Source organism: Gymnogyps californianus, chromosome 2, assembly GCF_018139145.2.
Source record: "Gymnogyps californianus isolate 813 chromosome 2, ASM1813914v2, whole genome shotgun sequence".
Classification (NCBI taxonomy): domain Eukaryota; kingdom Metazoa; phylum Chordata; class Aves; order Accipitriformes; family Cathartidae; genus Gymnogyps; species Gymnogyps californianus.
The window spans coordinates 3,019,726-3,037,950 of NC_059472.1; the positions used below are offsets into that span (position 1 = coordinate 3,019,726).

Genomic DNA, 18,225 nt, shown 5'->3' on the forward strand with positions numbered 1-18,225 from the left:
CATTTGTGAAGCAATGCTGATATTCCATTTTCTGTAACAATGATCTCTTTTATTCAGAATTCATTACAATTTGTAAATACACAAGGATTTTGACATAGATGCAGGAAACACACAGCTTTGATGGCAGTGAGTAATGCAGCATGCTTCTGAATACTGTCTTATTGCCAGGAACTGATGAACAGTAAAATGTTTAGACCTGTGATCGTTTTCAACTTTCATATCAGACATTGTTCACCTTAGCTTAGTTCAGAGTAAAATACAGTTTAGGACATGTATTTAAGGATAATGCTGCAGAGAGCTCCAAATGGTTGTTTGAGAGATGAAAGAAGGGACTACATTTTATTCCTCTGCAATATGAGCTCCAGTGCCATAGCCATAACTCTGTTGTGTGACTACATAATTAGGGAGAAGTGCCATCATCCAGGAAGATGTTAAAGCTTCTAATCTTAGAAATGGCTGAACTGCTTTACCTAAAACAAAAATAAAGAAAAACCCATCCACATACAAACTGGATATTAAAAAACCCCGGTGCTCGTGTGCTGATCTTAGCAAATAGTGAGATCCATCATCACAGGTGTCCCTACTTTTGCTCTATTTATTTAATGATGTTAACATCCCTAATCTTATAAAAGGGGAAATTAAGGAACGAAGATGTTAAATGACTTATGAAGGATCACATAACAATTTAATGAGAAAAGGAGGCATAGGTGCTGTATCTGCCTGTACAGTTCTCCGCATTGCCTGCTATTTTGAGATTTTTTTTTTTTTTTGGTCTTTATATTTGAATGCTGTTCTTATGGGTCCTGAACTCTGCTCTTTGTTTGACTTTCCCTGGATCTCCATCTGTAAAACTGAGCAGAAAACCTCAGGAGAATACTCTCTCTCACAAAATTTTCCAATACTTTGTGCTTTCTCATAGAAGTAGAAGTGCAGTATCAACTCAGGCTACCTCCTGGCATTTGTGCATTTAATCCATCAGAAAGCTGAAAGCTCATAGGCCAATGTGAAAACAAAAAAATAACAGAGTAAAAATACTATTCAAACCTTTAAGAGCTTGTTTGGGTTTAAACAAAAGCTTAGGTCAGTAATTTTGATAGCCTAACCAATTCTCCATGGCATCTACACAAAATCATGCTGCCTCAAGTTTAATTCTGTCCCACCCAATAAAATGATATGGAGGCACTGCTATTTCTTCTTAGTTTCACTGGTGTTACACTAGATGTGACTTAATCCACTTCTTCTTGTGACAGACATTAGTAAGTAGTTGGAAGGAAATATCCTCTTGTCCTTTAATGGTGCTCATTTGGCAATTATTTAAAACTCTTGGCTTGTCTCTGTGAGATCTACTTTGAACAGGTGAAGACCCACATATAGGTATATATGGAGTTAAGAAGCTGTAAAATAGCTTTTAGTGTGCCTGTACATCTGTGCTGTGTTAGGCAAAGTGTGGAGGTGTACATTCCTTGAGTTCCTAGCACACAGTTTGTCACTTTTCACAAGTAAGATTTTCATGCCTGATCTCAATTTACTCACTGTTCCTCAGCACTTTGCTCCCAAGTAGTCTGCATACTGCAAAGGAGCAGCAGTGACATGGTGAATGCTTGTAAACTAGTGAAAAATAGCATGCCTGGGAGGAAAAATCAGTCTTGAGCTTTAATAGTATTCTTGGTTGCAAAACCTGGTGGTTCTCTTGGGGTTTCTTATTTAAGGAACATTCTCTTAATCTTGTTATTGGAACATTTTTTCTCTACACTCTTTGGACTTCAGTACCAGAAAAACCCTACTTACCATGTTTAGAGATCTATTTAAAACTCAGTGCAGCAGAAGTCAGCTCTGTTCTACACCACTATGAAGTAATGCATGATAGTTTGTGCCTGTCAATCAATGCTTGACATGCTAATGATGGTAATATTTTAGCAGTAGTAGAGATACTTCTAGAATAGGAGTGATGTTAATGATGGTCTAGAGATAGCGGTGAGTGAAGTTTGTAAGAACTAATGCCCTATATTAAATCAGCGGACATGGTAAAGAAAAAACAGACAGACTTTGAAACAAGTAAGATAAGTCTTTTCTGCTTTTGAGGTTGGTTTTTTTTTTCTAATAATATCAATTGGTCTAATGAAAATACAAACACAGAATACTGCCTATTATGGTTCTGTGACATTTTCACTCTGGAGCTTCATTAGCTCCTAACACTGACTTTCTGAGGCGTTGATGGCACAGTATTTCCTGGAATCCCTTCCAAAAATTGGTTTTACTTATGATTCATAGGGCTGGGAGGAGCTTTTTTGTGGATCGGTTACTGTAATGTACTGAGTGATGTTTATAGGTACAGCTGCCTTCCAGTGACAGAATCAGACCAGCTTAAACCTTCAGTTTGTTCTTTGGTGCCTGCAGACTTACACTGAGGGTAATTTGTCTTAATTACTGCTGAGATTTGAAGGCAAGTCTTAGTTCAAGAACACTGTGCTTTGAAGACAGAAAATCCTTTCTTTCAGTCCCAATGTGAAAAATATTATTATATGAATTTTTTGCTCTACCCCCAGAACTGCATTTGTTTTCTTTATCTGACACTTGCATTTGTTTGAGGATGGTCTGAAGATCTTTCATGGCTGATGCTCCACCCTTTACCAAGCATTTTATTTTTATTAGAAATTTTCAAATAAGAATGTTGCATATAGCTATACACATGGTACTAAGGAGAAATTATGAACTTCTTTGGACCAGAATCTCATAAGGGTATACTGGAGTAGTTCCATTAACACCAATGGAGTTGAGCCAGACTATACACTTTCTTTGGCTCTAGTCCTTATAAGCTTGTGCAAAGTTTGATCTGGTTGTTATTGGCGTAAGGAGCCAACCTGGGGAGCCCAAGCATTTTTCAGGGCAGAGAATGAGCCAAATCTTTCCTCAGCTGGTTCTGCAATCAAGGCATTCTGCACTGGCTCCCGTAACTCCCTCATAGAAAAACTGATGACGTACAGACTAGATAAGTGAGGTGGGTTGAAAGCTGGCTGAAAAGCTGGGCTCGAAGGGTGAAATCAGCAGCACAGTGACCCAAGGATTGTCATTTCCAATCCAGCCAAGTAGTCCTATTCATACGATAATATAATCTAACTAATAAACACTGCTCAGCAAGAAGGCTTTCTCTGAGCACAGCACTGCTTTAATGTGGTCGAATCCTTCTCTCTCTGCTCTGTTCCCTTGCAACTGTGTTTCTGGGTTTGAATTGTTGGAGGAGTTAAAGTCTTTGTGAATCTGCCTGTGTGGGGCTGTTAAGCATCTCAAGGTGGTTTCTGCAAAAGTATAAGGGCATTTGCTTTGCTACCTTGGGCAAATTGTGTTTTGGGAAAGTGCAGGCTCTCTGGTGTTTTGGGTACACACAATAGTCATTACCTGCTTTAAACTGCTGGCTAGATTTGCTATGTAGAATTTAAACAGCTGCCAGAGGTAGGTGGCTTCACTCCAGTGCTGGGAAAAAAATAATCCTCTTTATAGTGAATTTGTAAATCACATTGGAGGCCTGCTGCCTTGAAAGACATGATAGAAATGTAAGCCATTATCATGTGTTATTACAAATGATGTCTCAGCCATTAAAAAACCAAGTATATTAAGGGAATATTAAGATTGCTAATTCAAGCATTCAGAAGTTAGCAAATGCAGCAATTAAATCTGTGTGTACAGGCTTAACATCAGCCCCTGTCTGCTTTTAGGCAAACCAACGCAGAAAACGTTGTGCTCCTATCCTCATCCTGATAGGAGACGCTTGCAGATGGTGAAAATTATCTCAGATTTTGAACATGAGTGTATCTTGACAAGGGTTTGAGAGAAGTCATACCTGAGCCAAATTTCCTAGAAACGCTAAAAAGTGCACCCTTACTGATGGGACAAACTCCTTTCTCCCTATTCCTCCTCACATCCCCCATCTTTCTCCAAAGCATGGAGGCACTAGAGAAAACGTTTACATTACCTTTTTCAGGGTGGGACACTTGGACATTTTTCAATAGTTTTCTTCTTTGATTTGGCTGCAATATTTTCATTTAAATGAAATATCTTGAGATAGATTGCAGGCATGGAAAATGCAAGAGACTTAGGGGGAATGGGAAGACTGCGCGGAATTATTGGAAAGCGGCAAATATGTAGGCAGAGCGTCACAAGGGGAAGTTTGAAATCGGTCCAAATGATGTGGAAGTAAAGGCACAAAAAAGATGTGTCAAAGCGAAGTGATATGCACTTGCTGGTGTGGGCTGGCCTTTTCCTGATGCTCTCATACCTTGTGGGTTTTACTCATATGCAACTTGTCTGCTTCATTCTCATTTAAAAACACCAAAAGTGCTTAATAATATTAATGGCCTTTTCTAGCCCGTCTGCAGAAGCAGTGATATTTAATAGCAAATTCATTGTTACTCTGTAAGGAAGCTTTACCATAAAGGTCACCAAATTTGGTCAGTGCATTTTAATTTGTACACACGTTAAAGGTCATATTCCTCACTTCCATTGCAGTAACACAGTGTGTTTATTCTCTTATCAGAGATGATTGTGTATGACTTAGCTAAGGGATCTTATCAATGTAAATGGAATATAAAACAAAAATAATAATGATGAAAACACCGATTCAAGTGTAAGGAGATTTTTCCCCTCTGTATGTTTACATAATGCTTGGAGGTAAACACACATCTACAAGGTCTGATTTTCTGCTGTGTTACTCCAATATTTCCTTTTTTCCCCCATGAGAACTCCACAGCCTTCAGCAGAGTTTCTGCTGGTGTATATTGGAATGACAGTAGTTTCAGATTCATAGTATCATCTCTGTATAAACACATCCAAACGTAATTAAGGACCTGGGCTCTCAATCCAGCAGACCTCAAATTAGCTTTCAAAATGCATATTAAGGGCATAGACAAATGCTTTTGTGCAATTCCAAATGACCTCTGAGGGCAGGGTGAACAAAATTGTATGAACCGCTTTAATGTCACAAAACTCTCTCTACAGAGATTTGCATATAAAGTGTACCATTTTATGTCAAACAGATTTGTTAATCTTACAATGAAGGAAACAGTACTTGAAAATTAATCAAAGTGGGTTTTCATTGCCCAACAGAGGCCCTTAAAAGGACCTGACCTGATAACTGGAGGCTGTTATTATGTGGTTTCTAAATTCAATCATTTTTGGATTTTATTTGCTGGATGGGTTTGCAGGAAACAGATCTCCATAGCAGATAAATCTTCAATGGTTTCTTTGCTTGAGCAGTACTTTCAGAAGTTCTTGTAGTCCTGGCTCTGTTGGAAAATGCTTTATTATTTGTTTGTCATTTTAAAATTGTGTTTAAAATATGCATAAGCATTTCTGTAGGTAAAAATGGGTAGTCTTACTGAGTCTTTCAGTATTGAGTACAGGATAGCTTTTTGCTTGCTTACCATAATAGCCTGTCGAAGAAACGATGACTGAAAAATGGACTTCCTCCCCTAGGAGACAGGTTCTTGCCCATACAACCTAACTGAAAAGCCTAGAGTCTGTCAAATGGTTGTCTTATTTGGCATTGCAGGAGGGAGGGACAGAGACACATGGTCTTGGGTTAACCATCTTGGGTGATGCTCTTTCTCTGCTATCATCATCCTTATCCTAGTCCAAGGGCTAAGAACAGGGAGAGATGGAATAAGAAGATGAGATATTGGTAAGATCAGTTTAGCTAATGGTATCAACCTTCCCAATGCTTTTGGCTTGCAGGAGACGTAGAAAATGCCACAACCATGGAGTCGTAGGGTATGTCTCTGCTCTGAAGCAGTGTCATGTGCTCTGAGCTTCCCAGAATAGAGCAGCTGTTCTAGCACAGATCCCTGCCTGAACTAAAATGCCTGTTTCTAGGGCTTTTCACCTCCTTAGTAGAGCCGGTTGTGAAATCTCGACCTTCCTGCCTTTCAGTGCATGGCGTAACCAATCCATAGAGGGTAGAGAAGCACGATGCTGCTTTTCCATAAGTGAATCAAACGCTTACTGGTTTAACTCATTTTTTTTCTACTCTATATAAATACAGGAAAAACAGTTTCCTCTGGCCTCTCCTGTTGTTTATGCTTTGTCCCAGATAGCTTTTGAATCCTTAGCAAGAAAACATTTCTTTCCTCCCTGTAACTGCATTTACTTAGGAATTTCCAAGATGAAGCTTGCTTTTCTGGGCTGGGGGCCGTAATGGGCTTTAATAGTTTTTAATTACTTAACTATCTGTTGTGACATAATTAAAATGTCTTTCAACATTTCACTCCCAAGAAATAAATATCTTCTAGGCTGCAAAATATGACTTGCAGCTTATTTTTATAAAACAATGAGGGAAAGTCGTCTTCCAGGCTCAGTCACATCCAGTTCGCCTGTCAATATAAAATGCTTCTCAGCTGTGTCCCTGAATAGCCTTGCTCATTCCTTCCCTGCTTTTCACTCCTATTTCACATATGTGTTTAAAGAGCCTCTGTCAGGATTAAAATATATCTTTACCTATACAGTTTTACTAAAAAACCCTGAGAGCCTTGCAAAAATAACTGTAAAAAGCCATTACGTCTTACTACAGGATTAGGGTTTTTTGTCCCACGCTGCTGTCGTGATTTAACCCCAGCCGGCAACTAAGCGCTACGCAGCTGCTCGCTCACTGCCCCCACCCAGCGGGATGGAGGAGAGAATTGAAAAAAAAAAAAGTAAAACTTGTGGGTTGAGATAAAGACAGTTTAATAGGACAGAAAAGGAAGAAAATAATGATAATAATTTAAAAAATCACAATAATAATAATAAAAGGACTAGAATATACAAAACAAGTGATGCACAATGCAATTGCTCACCACTCACTGACCAATGCCCAGTTAGTTCCCACACAGCGATCCGCCCCTCCTGGCCAACTACCCGTGGTTTATATACTGGGCATGATGTCATATGGTATGGAATATCCCTTTGGCCAGTTTGGGTCAGCCGTCCTGGCTGTGTCCCCTCCCAACTTCTTGTGCCCCTCCAGCCTTCTTGCTGGCTGGCCATGAGAAGCTGAAAAATCCTTGACTTAGTATAAATACTTAGCAACAACTGAAAACATCAGTGTGTTATCAACGTTATTCTCATACTAAAGCCGAAACACAGCACGATACCAGCTACTAGGAAGAAAATTCACTCTATCCCAGCCGAAACCAGGACAGCTGCATTCTTTTCATCGTGGCAAAATATGTACAATGAAAATAGATTAACTTCAATTTAATCAACAAATTCTAGGTGTTACGGGAAATGGGCTTACAACAGGTTGGGACAGAGCTATAAAACCAGAGCAGTGCAACAGCATACCATTCAAGGTTCAGAATAAGATGATAATATAATTAAAATGAAATCAGATAATAGTGCTTATAATTATTTCTCATACATTTTCTAGCAGAAAATAATACTTTCTAGTAGCTTTAAACTTTTTCCAAATTCAGCCTGAAATTTTGTTTATTGTGTTGATTTCTATAGCTCTATTTAGATATGCATTTTAAGTGATAGTTAAAAGGAGTCAGTGTTTTCCAAAATGGAGTTTTGGGAAATGTGTTTGCCTGGGAGGAACGTGGTTTTTAGGAGGTTTTGTTAAATTCTAGTGCCTCCTATATGTGGATAGAGCTTTGCAATTTAGCAAGAAAAAAAATGGAGAAAACAGCCATACCTTTTTGTCACCTCTAGGAGTGTTTGGCAAAACCTTCAAGTCTCCGGAAAAAAGCTGTTCCCTCCATTTTTCTTGATACTTCTTAGAAGTTGGGGGGAACACCCTCAAGATTCAGTTTGTACCAGGAGTGTACTTCAGCTATTGATACCTCTGCTGTGCCAATAATCCTAGGTATGTCTTTTCTTTGGTAAGCAGCTAAGTATGCTTCAACTGTGTGCTGGGTTTGGCTGGGATAGAGTTAATTTTCTTCACAGTAGCTGGTATGGGGCTATGTTTTGGATTTGTGTTGGAAACAGTGCTGATAATTCAGGGATGTTTTCGTTATTGCTGAGCGGTCCTTACACAGAGTCAAGGCCTTTTCTGCTTCTCACCCCACCCCACCAGCGAGGAGGCTGGGGGTGCACAAGAAGTTGGGAGGGGACACAGATGGACAGCTGACCCCAACTGACCAAAGGGATATTCCATACCATATGACGTCATGCTCAGCATATAAAGCTGGGGGAAGAAGAAGGAAGGGGGGGACGTTTGGAGTGGTGGCGTTTTGTCTTCCTAAGTAACCGTGAGGCGTGATGGAGCCCTGCTCTCCTGGAGTGGCTGAACACCTGCCTGCCGGTGGGAAGTGATGAATGAATTCTTTGTTTTGCTTTGCTTGCGTGCGCAGCTTTTGCTTTACTTATTAAACTGTCTTTATCTCAACCCGTGAGTTTTCTCACTTTTACTCTTCTGACTCTCTCCCCCACCCCACCGAGGGGGGAGTGAGCGAGCGGCTGTGTGGTGTTTAGTTGCCAGCTGGGGTTAAACGACGACAAACTGCAAGTGGAAGATGCTGGGCAAAATTATCTTACAATTGCTCCTGCAAGCAGTCATGGGTGCAGGTTGCAGGAACTGAGAGGAGGTCACATTGCCCATGCCCTCAGAGCTTCCTGTTCTGGAGCCCAGGAAAGTCAAGGAGAATAGGGAATAGCATTAATGCACAGTGTGAAGGAAAGATCCTCAGCACTTGAGGGGAGAAGGAGCTGGAAAAAGATGAGTGAAATCAACTGCAGATTAGTCGAATGTGTGGGAAATGTTATAAAAATGCAAAGCTTCCTGAAGAATTATGTCATAAAATAAATGATTCATTTTACAGGTGGTTTGGTTTTTTGTTGTGGGTTTTTTTTTTTTTTCCTTAAACTTTCTGTGGCTGTGGCTCTGCTGTTCTGAGACTACTAATTTTAAGGCAGAAACCTAGTAGTATCTGTCTCAGGGCAGTAAGGAACTTGCCTTGGTGAAAAATGATCCCATTACAGATTTGAAAATGGTTTACCATTTCCATGTAAGTGTAGATTAACCCTGATTCAAGGGATGGTATCATGAATCACATTTTTTTCTTCTTTTTTTTTTTTCCTTTGGAGAATTGGAATTCTCTTGAGATCAGCTATACTTCCACCCATGGCATGTGTCTCCACTTCCTTGGCTTAAAATGGACATAAACCCATCACTGCATTGATGTTTGGGATGGAAAGCATTAATTATATGATTCTGCTGTCATGGAACTCCCATGGGAAAATTAGGATCTTGGTGTTAAGTGAAAAGTTTGCGTGGTCTCATGTGAACGTGGCTTTGAATGGGCATCCCAAGAAAACTTAAGTAGATAAGTAAAATTTATAAACATACATGATGTACGTAGCATAATAATTACCCATTTGTTGAATAAGACAGAGATTCTGCTTGGGAGGGGGAAAAAAATACTGCCTGTATATGCATACCTGGGACACCTAAACTCTAATGTTTCCTGCCTGTTGAGGGCTTAAATTTCTGATGTTGATGTGCTTCCAGTATGCGTTGGTGCCTTGAGTTATTAAAGATACAGGGATATGTTTCTTTTTTTCTCCCAACTTTCCTCAAGAATGATGGTGGTGACATTAAGACACTGTTTATAATCTCAGTTTGGCAATCAGATTCTGCTAACGTGAACTGGAGATAATAACCAGAGTTTGTTATATGCAGTATTATTATGTATGCTGTTTGTTATTGTATATTTATGTAATATACTAAGGTGAGGGTGCCCATACCATGGTCTGCAGATCCTATCTGGTGAACAGAACAATGTGTCCCACCTGCTCTGTGCTAACATCTTTCCCCTTTGATAAGGGCAAGGAATGGGTCGCAAGAGCTCACCAAAACACAGGCTTGTCGTCTTCACAGGACAGAGTTGGTGAACTGCATGGAGTGTCAAGTCATATGTGAAGGGATGCTTGCATAGCCCTTTCTGAAGCAGCGTGTGCATCTGTAACTTGAGGGGAACTGCTGCCTTTTGCTCATATATCAGTGTTTTTCCACCTAAGTGACAAAAAGAAGCTGGGGTATATGGCCACTCTTCCCCAGTGTGCGTAGAAAAGGTTGCGTGATCAGGCAGGGCTCAGAAGCTGTGTTTCTACTGCTCCTCCAGCATGTACAAATTTATGACTGGAGACTAAAGGGACTCGAAGAACTGAACATTTTCCTTATTGAAATATAAAGTAAAGAAAGAACTAGGAATTAACAGGAGAATCCTGCAACAGATTATGTGGCTGTGACAGACAGTAATACTAAATCCACTAAGAGATGTTGTAAACAGAGCAGGAATCATTATCCTGACTTACCAGCCAGGACAAGATCATAAAATGTGAACCAAATACTAGAATAAAGACTTGGCTGCATCTTTCCTACCCTGTGACTAGTCTGTTAGTCTGTTTATGGTTGAGTTTTATGCTTGCTTTATGTTGGTTAAAAACAAGAAAAAAAGGGGGAGGGGGGAAGAGACTACGTAAAGTGCAAAATAAGAGTGAATAGGACTTCGCAATGCTAGAAAGAGCAAAACAAGGGAATCTGTCTGCAAAAGGACTGATGGAAAAGCCATCTGCAGTGATAACTGTTCAGCCTTTGAAACTCTCATTAGGAATATTTGAGAATGCTGCTTGAAGCTAAATGACCCATTAGCATCCTCTGCTGACCGAACAAAGGCTCTGGCATTTTGGAAGCGGACAAGGACATCTAGGTGTTTTAAGATAGTCTGCAGTTTTAAGCAGAGGTTTCCTGGTTTGACCTGGAATTAATCAAGGTTAAAAGAAAAGAGGACGCCGTAGCAGGCCTGTTGTCTCATGCACTCAGCTTTCAGAATGCATTTTAGTTACCCTTCTAGAAATGAAGGCTGCACGTGCAGAGCCACTATGAAGAAACATCACTTTGTGGGTGCAAAAATTTGTTGAAGAGAGACGTAGCCCTTATGCACTTGTATTCTCCCCCAAGAGTCACAGTAAACTGATTGAAAAGTGTGAGCAAATGGGTGCCTCCAAGTCGGGTTTTGGCGAGGGGGAGAATAGTGTTCCCTCACACACTCCTTCCTAGCATACCTGATGAAAAGATCCTTCTTAACACATACACATGGAATGATATATTTAAAGCACCTATTTTTTTCCAAACCCAAAGAAAACTTTTCTGTGTGAGTAACCGAAAAGCAAATGGAGAGCCAAGATGAATCACTGATTATCTGCTATGGAGGCAGGACAACACAGTGTTTTAATTTGTTAAAAAAATAATAGTCAGGAAATCCACACTTTGATAAAAACCACCAGTTTGGTTGGTGATTGATTCTGGAGGAGAGGACAGGTCATGCTTCACAGTTCCCTGCTGGAAGCACTTCTCCAGCTCTGCACAGCAAAACGGATGGGCCCTGGGAGGGTTGCGAGGGAATGAAGCACTGGGCTTTGGAGCACTGATGGAAGAGACGAGTCTCCTGTCACTTGCAGTGTAAGAGGCCAAAACTTCTGTAGAACAAAATAGCTTGGGAACTATGGCTCTATGGGAAACGCAATGCGGTGCAGAGAGGGGTAAACCAGTTAGCAAAGGATCTGAGGCAGACTAGGGGGGCTGATTACAGCAGTTAGGGGAAGAAAGGAAGGAAAAGTGGATAACAGCCGTAATATTAACATAATCTCTCCTGTGAGAGTGCTGCTTCAGTTTTAAGAAAGGTAAAGAACTCTGGAAAAATGCAATTGGTTTATCAGGTCAAGATGATGTTATCAAGTCTGGTAGCTGGAGGACTGGTTGATCTGGTCTCAAGGAAAATGTCTGAGTTAACTCTGTTTCATTGAAGTTACTTTTTTTTTGTGTGTGTGTGTGTTGGATAAGAGGATTACTGCCGCTGCGGGATCATGGAAAGACCCTTATTCTAATCCATCCAAAAGGGAGGAAGAAGAATTGAACTATCTGCAAAAGATTTTAAATGGGAACAAACAACATTATGTCCATGGATGTCACTGGGAAGGCTGATGGGTTTAAGTAGAAACAGACATCAAAATTAAAACCCTGTAGAATCTCTTTTACCATATCTTAATTTGAATGAAATCAGGGTAGTTAATGCTGGAGGTACATTTGCCTACCCTGTAAACAGCCTGCCTTATTGCTTGGCTAGATTTCATTGCACAGCAGGGTGGAGAAAGGCTTTTTTATCTTACAGGAGACAGTTGTCTCCTGGCAGACAGAAAACAGATTTGACACTCCTAGACCAAAACCACACTGAATAGCCTTACCCGAGTCCAGCCCTCCAAGCAGAGTCTGGAAATTTAGTGTGACACAAACAATGATTTAAGCAGGAAGAAAATAGTGTAGAGTAGGTGATTGTATTTAAGGGACGTTTTCACTGAAAAGGAAGAATCTGAATTGTCCAAAAGGATGAGTCAGTCTGAAAAAAGAGACAAATTTTCCATCTTCTATTGGCTTGTTTCAAATAGTCCTACCAATGGAAAAATAGCAAAATTTCCTCATGGATTTACCCTCCATCTTCCTGTTAAACATCCATGCACTTATTTCTTTGTCTTTCTCCTCTTTTAGCTACGAGCCAGGAAGATGAAGTGCTGCCTTCTCACTGTCGCGTTGGCCGTTCTGCTGTTCATTGTCATAATCATCGCGACCTCTGTCAAGCACTGATCTGGCTATGGTTTCCGCAGGTAAAAGCCTTTAACTAAGTGTTTCATCATACTCTGTAAGATGGTTGGGAGACAGTTTCGGAGGCCGATAATGGTAAGAAAAATTTATCTTGGCTTGCACATTCAGGTGTGGCCTATGAAAATAATTTCCTTTAAAGGGTATTTTAGCTCGGAAATAGCATCCTTAGTGGATCCTTAAATGTAAGCCAAGGTGGTATTCAAACAAAACATCTTATTACCCTTTTCTCTGCTGTTTCTGTTGTGTTTGATTTTATATGGATCTCATAGCAGTAGTAATTAATGAATCCTAAATCCATATGAATTAGAGATGCAGAAGTGGCGTCAAAGACCCCAGACTGAAGCAGGGTCAGGGGCAATCCAACATCCCACAGATATGCTGAGATGTTCCAAAGTGCACCTACCTGCTGAGATGCTCCAAAGAGACCCTGGAGCCAAGCCCTCCTGAGGAGCAGGAAGACAAACAACTGGAGATTGTAGTATGGACAAAAATAAAAATGGGGTTCTGGTGATCTTTGCTCTGGATCCACCCCTAAAAGCAGTATTGGTCTGTAGTGGGGAGACTGGGCTGTAACCTTACCAAGATAGGTGAGACATCAAAGCAACTTCATCCCACTAGTGAAGTTTAAGCTATAGTATGTTTTCTTTGCAAAGAATGTGCTTTAAATGTAAAGCATGAGACACAAAAGTTTTCCTTTTCCTTTTTTTTTTTTCCTCATTACTTTAGGAGAATGACCCATAAGTTATTTCTGATAATCTCTGTCTGATACAAAGCATTTCTGGGTGTCTGCTTCTTTAGAAGGTCGCTAGGCCATTATTCAAGGAAAGATTATTAGATTTACAGAATTTCTACCACCCCAAGGGCTCTGGCATTCCAGGTCTGCGTGCCTGCTGCCATGGCAGGGTTTCTGACTGGTAAAGCCAGAACCCGAGTATCAATGGGATTTTTCCTGCAGACAGCAAGTAGGATCCCTGAGGCAGAAAGCAATGAAGGGTGGGGACAACTTTTGGTTTAGAGATCTCTCATGTCCCACAGAGACTTGCATAAAGCACGTGTGATATCACCCCTGTACTTAGATACTGCATTATACGGGGGCTCACTGGGACCTTTTAGAATAATTTAAGTGGAGATTTCTTAGCCTGAACTGTCCTCGGGAACTACTCCAGAGAAAACACAAAGGATTGATAGATTTTGTTTATTATTTTGTTTCACAAGAGTTCAGTGTTACTTGACAATGCTATCCTTCCACCTGAGGATGAAGTCATTGCCCTCTAATGTGCGTTCTTTCTACATCATGGTCTCAAGTGAAACTAGCAGGGGTTGGTTCAAAACAATCACAGAAAGATGATTCTTCACATAAGGTGTACTTAAGCTTTGGAACACCTTCTAGCATGACATTGTGTATGTCAAAATTTGGGTACAAGAAGGAATTGTACAAATCCATGAAAGAAAAAATCTGTTGAAGGATGTCAAGTACCATCTCACTGGTTTTGGATAAGGATGATCATGAGCCCTACATTATTACTAGGAGAAATAGCTCTGAATATTTTTCTACACTTGCATGCTTACTTAGGTGTTTGGCCAGCACTGAAGTGAGGACGATATCGGTGAAATGGATATTTAGATTGATTGAATAGGAATGTTCTTATGGCACATATATATATATGTAAATTCTACATATATTTTTATCCCTCTTTTACATGAGACACTGCTTACGGGTGCAGATGGTGATCTGTCCTGCTGATTTAAATCTAGAGCAACTACAATAATATTAGTTGCATTATTCTGGTTTTACTCTGCATTACTCTGATCTGAAAATGTGATCCATCATGGTAATCTATAATATAATAAAATTTCTTTTATATATAGTTAAATATTCCTATCTACTAGAAATCACAAATCTTATCAACAGTTGACTAAATCTGGACACATTTTAATCTAAATCCCTTAAGTGGAGAAAGTCAGAGAACCAAAATATTCTTACAATAAAACTCCATTGGAAGACTAGAGTTAATCTTCTGTTACGAGATCCATGTCTAGAGGGAAGTGAACCTAGAGATACTAATGAAAGCCCTAGGAAAAATATAATGCTCTACTTTTCATCATCGGTTGTGAAACTAATTATTAAGCTTCTAAAACATGAGTTACTCTCCAGCAGTACAAATGTAGGCAAAACCTGCATTGAGTTATATTGGAACAAGTGTGCTTTCTGATCATTATAAACTGTTCTTAATCTAGATAGACCCCAAATGCTATGCAGCAGATTTCACATTTATATTTTGAAGATTTCCAAAACAGAAGGTTTTCAGAATTCCCATGTCCATAGTGACCATTTTTTCTATTCTGAATTGCAACACAAATGGATTTTAAAATTTCAGTGCATTTAAAGTTTCAATTACCTCAACAAATTCTTTCATATAAAACTGTCTTACATACTTTAGGGAGATCAAGAACAGCTGGGTTTTAACATGTAACAGCTTTACATGACCATTCAGAGGAAAGAAAGGGAAGAAAGCAAGCTAGGGAACTAGTTACAAAGTACTCTGATTGGCACAGGACACATAACTGAATAAAATCCCAAGTTTAGTAATGACTGGCCAGAACTTCGATTTAACGTGTCATCAAAGAGTTTGCTCTGTGCTGGATCAGTAAGGAGCCAAAAGAAACAGCATCAGCCACCCCATTCAAGTGGTTTAAGTCCCATTTGCATGACGTTCAAGGTAGGCTTCTTCAGCTTTCATGAGTGCAGCCACGATGAGAAATCTGAAGGTCACAATTCAGTGAGCTAACGAAATGATGCCATTAGTATCTATGATCAGTAATGATCGTTATGATCATTAACATGTAAAGTCTTCTTCCCTTTTTTTTTTTTGTTCCTCTTTCTACTTTTGCAATAATGATGCTGAATCAATGGTTCTTCTCAAAAGGACAAAAAAAGGACTTCTTTTCCCCCGCCACAAATCAGACATGACTTTGACAGACAAGCCTATTCCTTCCATAGGAAAGATCACTTTATGAATCTTGAAAAGTAAAAAGCACTTTTTCCCGTGAGTTTCTTAAGCAGTGATGGCATCATCAGCTGCTGGCTTAGTGTGTGCAGAGAGACCAGCTGTTCAGGAGAGCTCTGAGCCCTGAATTCTGCCTGTCGAGGCCCCTGCCGTAAGTATGTCACTGCTCCCTTGGGGCAGTTTTGTCTGGCAGAGAGAGAGAAGAGCATCTACGGAGGATGCAGAGAAACTCCTGGGGACTTATGTCTGTACATTTGTTTGCTGACACCCCAGGAAAATAGCCCAGGAACTTTTGGGTCACGTTGCTCATATTGTAGCAACATTGCAGCTGCTCTTTTTGCTCTTATGGTACAACATCAGTAAACATCTTAAAAGGACAGTATCGCAGCAGCAGTCTGAAAAAAGTTCCTCCTTTAACAATGCCTTTGTCTAGTGTCAGCCTGAATAGAATAGAATAGAATATTTGCAGTTGGAAGGGACCTACAATGATCATCTAGTCCAACTACCTGACCACTTCAGGGCTGACCAAAAGTTAAAGTAAATTATTAAGGGCATTGTCCAAATGCCTCTTAAACACTGAGAGCCTTGCAGCATTGACCACATCTCTAGGAAGCCTGTGCCAGTGTTTGACCAACCTCTCGGTAAAGAAATGCTTCCTAATGTCCAGTCTAGACCTCCCCTGGCACAGCTTTGAATCATTCCCACGTGTCCTATCACTGGATACTAGGGAGAAGAGATCAGCACCTCCCTCTGCACTTCATGTCCTCAGGAAACTGTAGAGAGCAATGAAGTCGCCCCTCAGCCTCCTTTTCTCCCAGCTAGACAAACCCAAAGTCCTTAGCCGCTCCTCATAGGACATGCCTTCCAGCCCTTTCACCAGCTTTGTTGCCCTCCTCTGGATGCGTTCAAGGATCTTCACATTCTTCGTAAATGCTGGGGCCCAGAACTGCACGCAGTGCTCAAGGTGAGGCCACACCAACACTGAATACGGTGGGATAATCACCTCTTTTGACCGGCTGATTATACTGTATTTAATGCACTCCAGGATGCGATTTGCCCTCTTGGCTGCCAGGGCACACTGCTGACTCACATTGAGCCTGCTGTCAACAAGCCCCCACAGATCCCTTTCTGCAGGGCTGCTCTCCAGCCGTTCCTCTCCCAATTTATACTTGTGTCCAGCGTTACTCCGTCCTAGGTGCAGAATCCAGCATTTGGACTTGTTAAATTTCATCCCATTAATCATAGCCCAATGCTCCAATCTATCCAGAACCCTCTGCAAGGCCTCCTGTCCCTCAAGAGAGTCAACAGTACCTTCCAGTTTGGTATCATCAGCAAACTTGCTAATGGTGCATTCGACTCCTGCATCCACATCGTTGATAAATACATTGAACAGAACTGGCCCTAGAATAGAACCCTGAGGAACACTACCGGTGACTGGTCACCAGCCAGATGTAGCCCCATTTACTACAAGCCTTTGAGCTCTGCACTTCAGCCAGTTCTTCACCCAACACACCGTGAACTCACTCATCCCACAGTTGGACAACTTGTCCAGAAGGATGATGTGAGGGACAGTATCAAAAGCCTTACTAAAATCCAGAAAAACTGCAGCCACCTCCTTCCCTTCATCCACTAGGCAGGTGACCCTGTCATAGAAGGATATCAAATTAGTTAAAGAGGACTTTCCTTTTGCGAACACGTGTTGACTGTGCCTGATGATCGCGTTATTCTTTAAATGCCTTTCAATAGCACCCAGTATAAACTTCTCCATAGTTTTTCCAGGAACTGAGGTTAGACACATAGGTCTGTAGTTCCCTGGGTCTTCCCTCATGCCCTTTTTGTAGATTGGAATAACATTGGCTAGGTTCCAGTCAGCAGGGACCTCCCCAGGCTCCCAAGACCTTTGGTAGATGATTGAGAGGGGTCCCACCATAACATCCGCTAGCTCCTTCGGAACTCTGGGATGAATTCCATCAGGCCCCATGGACTTGTGAACATTCAGCTGATACAGCTCATCCCTTACAATTTCACTGTCCACAAAGGGAAAGTCACTGTTCCCACACTCGTGGTCCTCTGACTCACGGGACCAGGCAGCCCAAGGTCTATCAGTATTATTAAAGACTGAGGCAAAAACCGCATTGAATGCCTCCGCTTTTTCTTCATCCCTATTAGTCAGATGACCATCTTCAACAAGTATTGGTCCAATGTTTTCTTTAGACCTCCTCTTACTATTAACATACTTTAGAAAGCCCTTCTTGTTATCTGAAACAACACTGGCCAGTTTCAACTCTAATTGAGCTTTGGCTTTTCATGTCTTCTCCCTGCATAAATGAACCACAGCTCTGTGGTTCTGTACTCTTCCTGAGAAGCCTGGCCTTGCTTCCAGAGATCACACAGTTTCTTTTTCCTCTTGAGCTCCACGAAGAGTTCTCTGTTTGTGGACAAAGAAGACAGACCTTCTGTATCCTTCTTTTGACTCATTTGGATGACTGCACAATTACACAAAGTGACAATCAAGACTGTTGGAATCCTAAGCCTTAAGCGTTCTTTATAGGAAAAAAGAGGTGACAAACTTTGAGAAAGATGCTA

At 40.8% G+C, this 18,225-nt stretch overlaps 1 protein-coding gene across 4 annotated transcripts in view; it reads left to right on the top strand.

Moving 5' to 3' along the window:
- The window catches only part of TSNARE1 (t-SNARE domain containing 1), a 487,146-nt gene that overhangs the window by 405,950 nt on the left and 62,971 nt on the right, over positions 1 to 18,225 (top strand). For all 4 annotated transcript variants that reach the window (XM_050891624.1, XM_050891627.1, XM_050891625.1 and 1 more), the window contains exon 11: positions 12,518 to 12,633. In XM_050891624.1, the coding sequence (XP_050747581.1) occupies positions 12,518 to 12,613 (96 nt within the window). In that variant the 3' untranslated portion in view covers positions 12,614 to 12,633. The remainder of the gene's footprint in view (positions 1 to 12,517; positions 12,634 to 18,225) is intronic.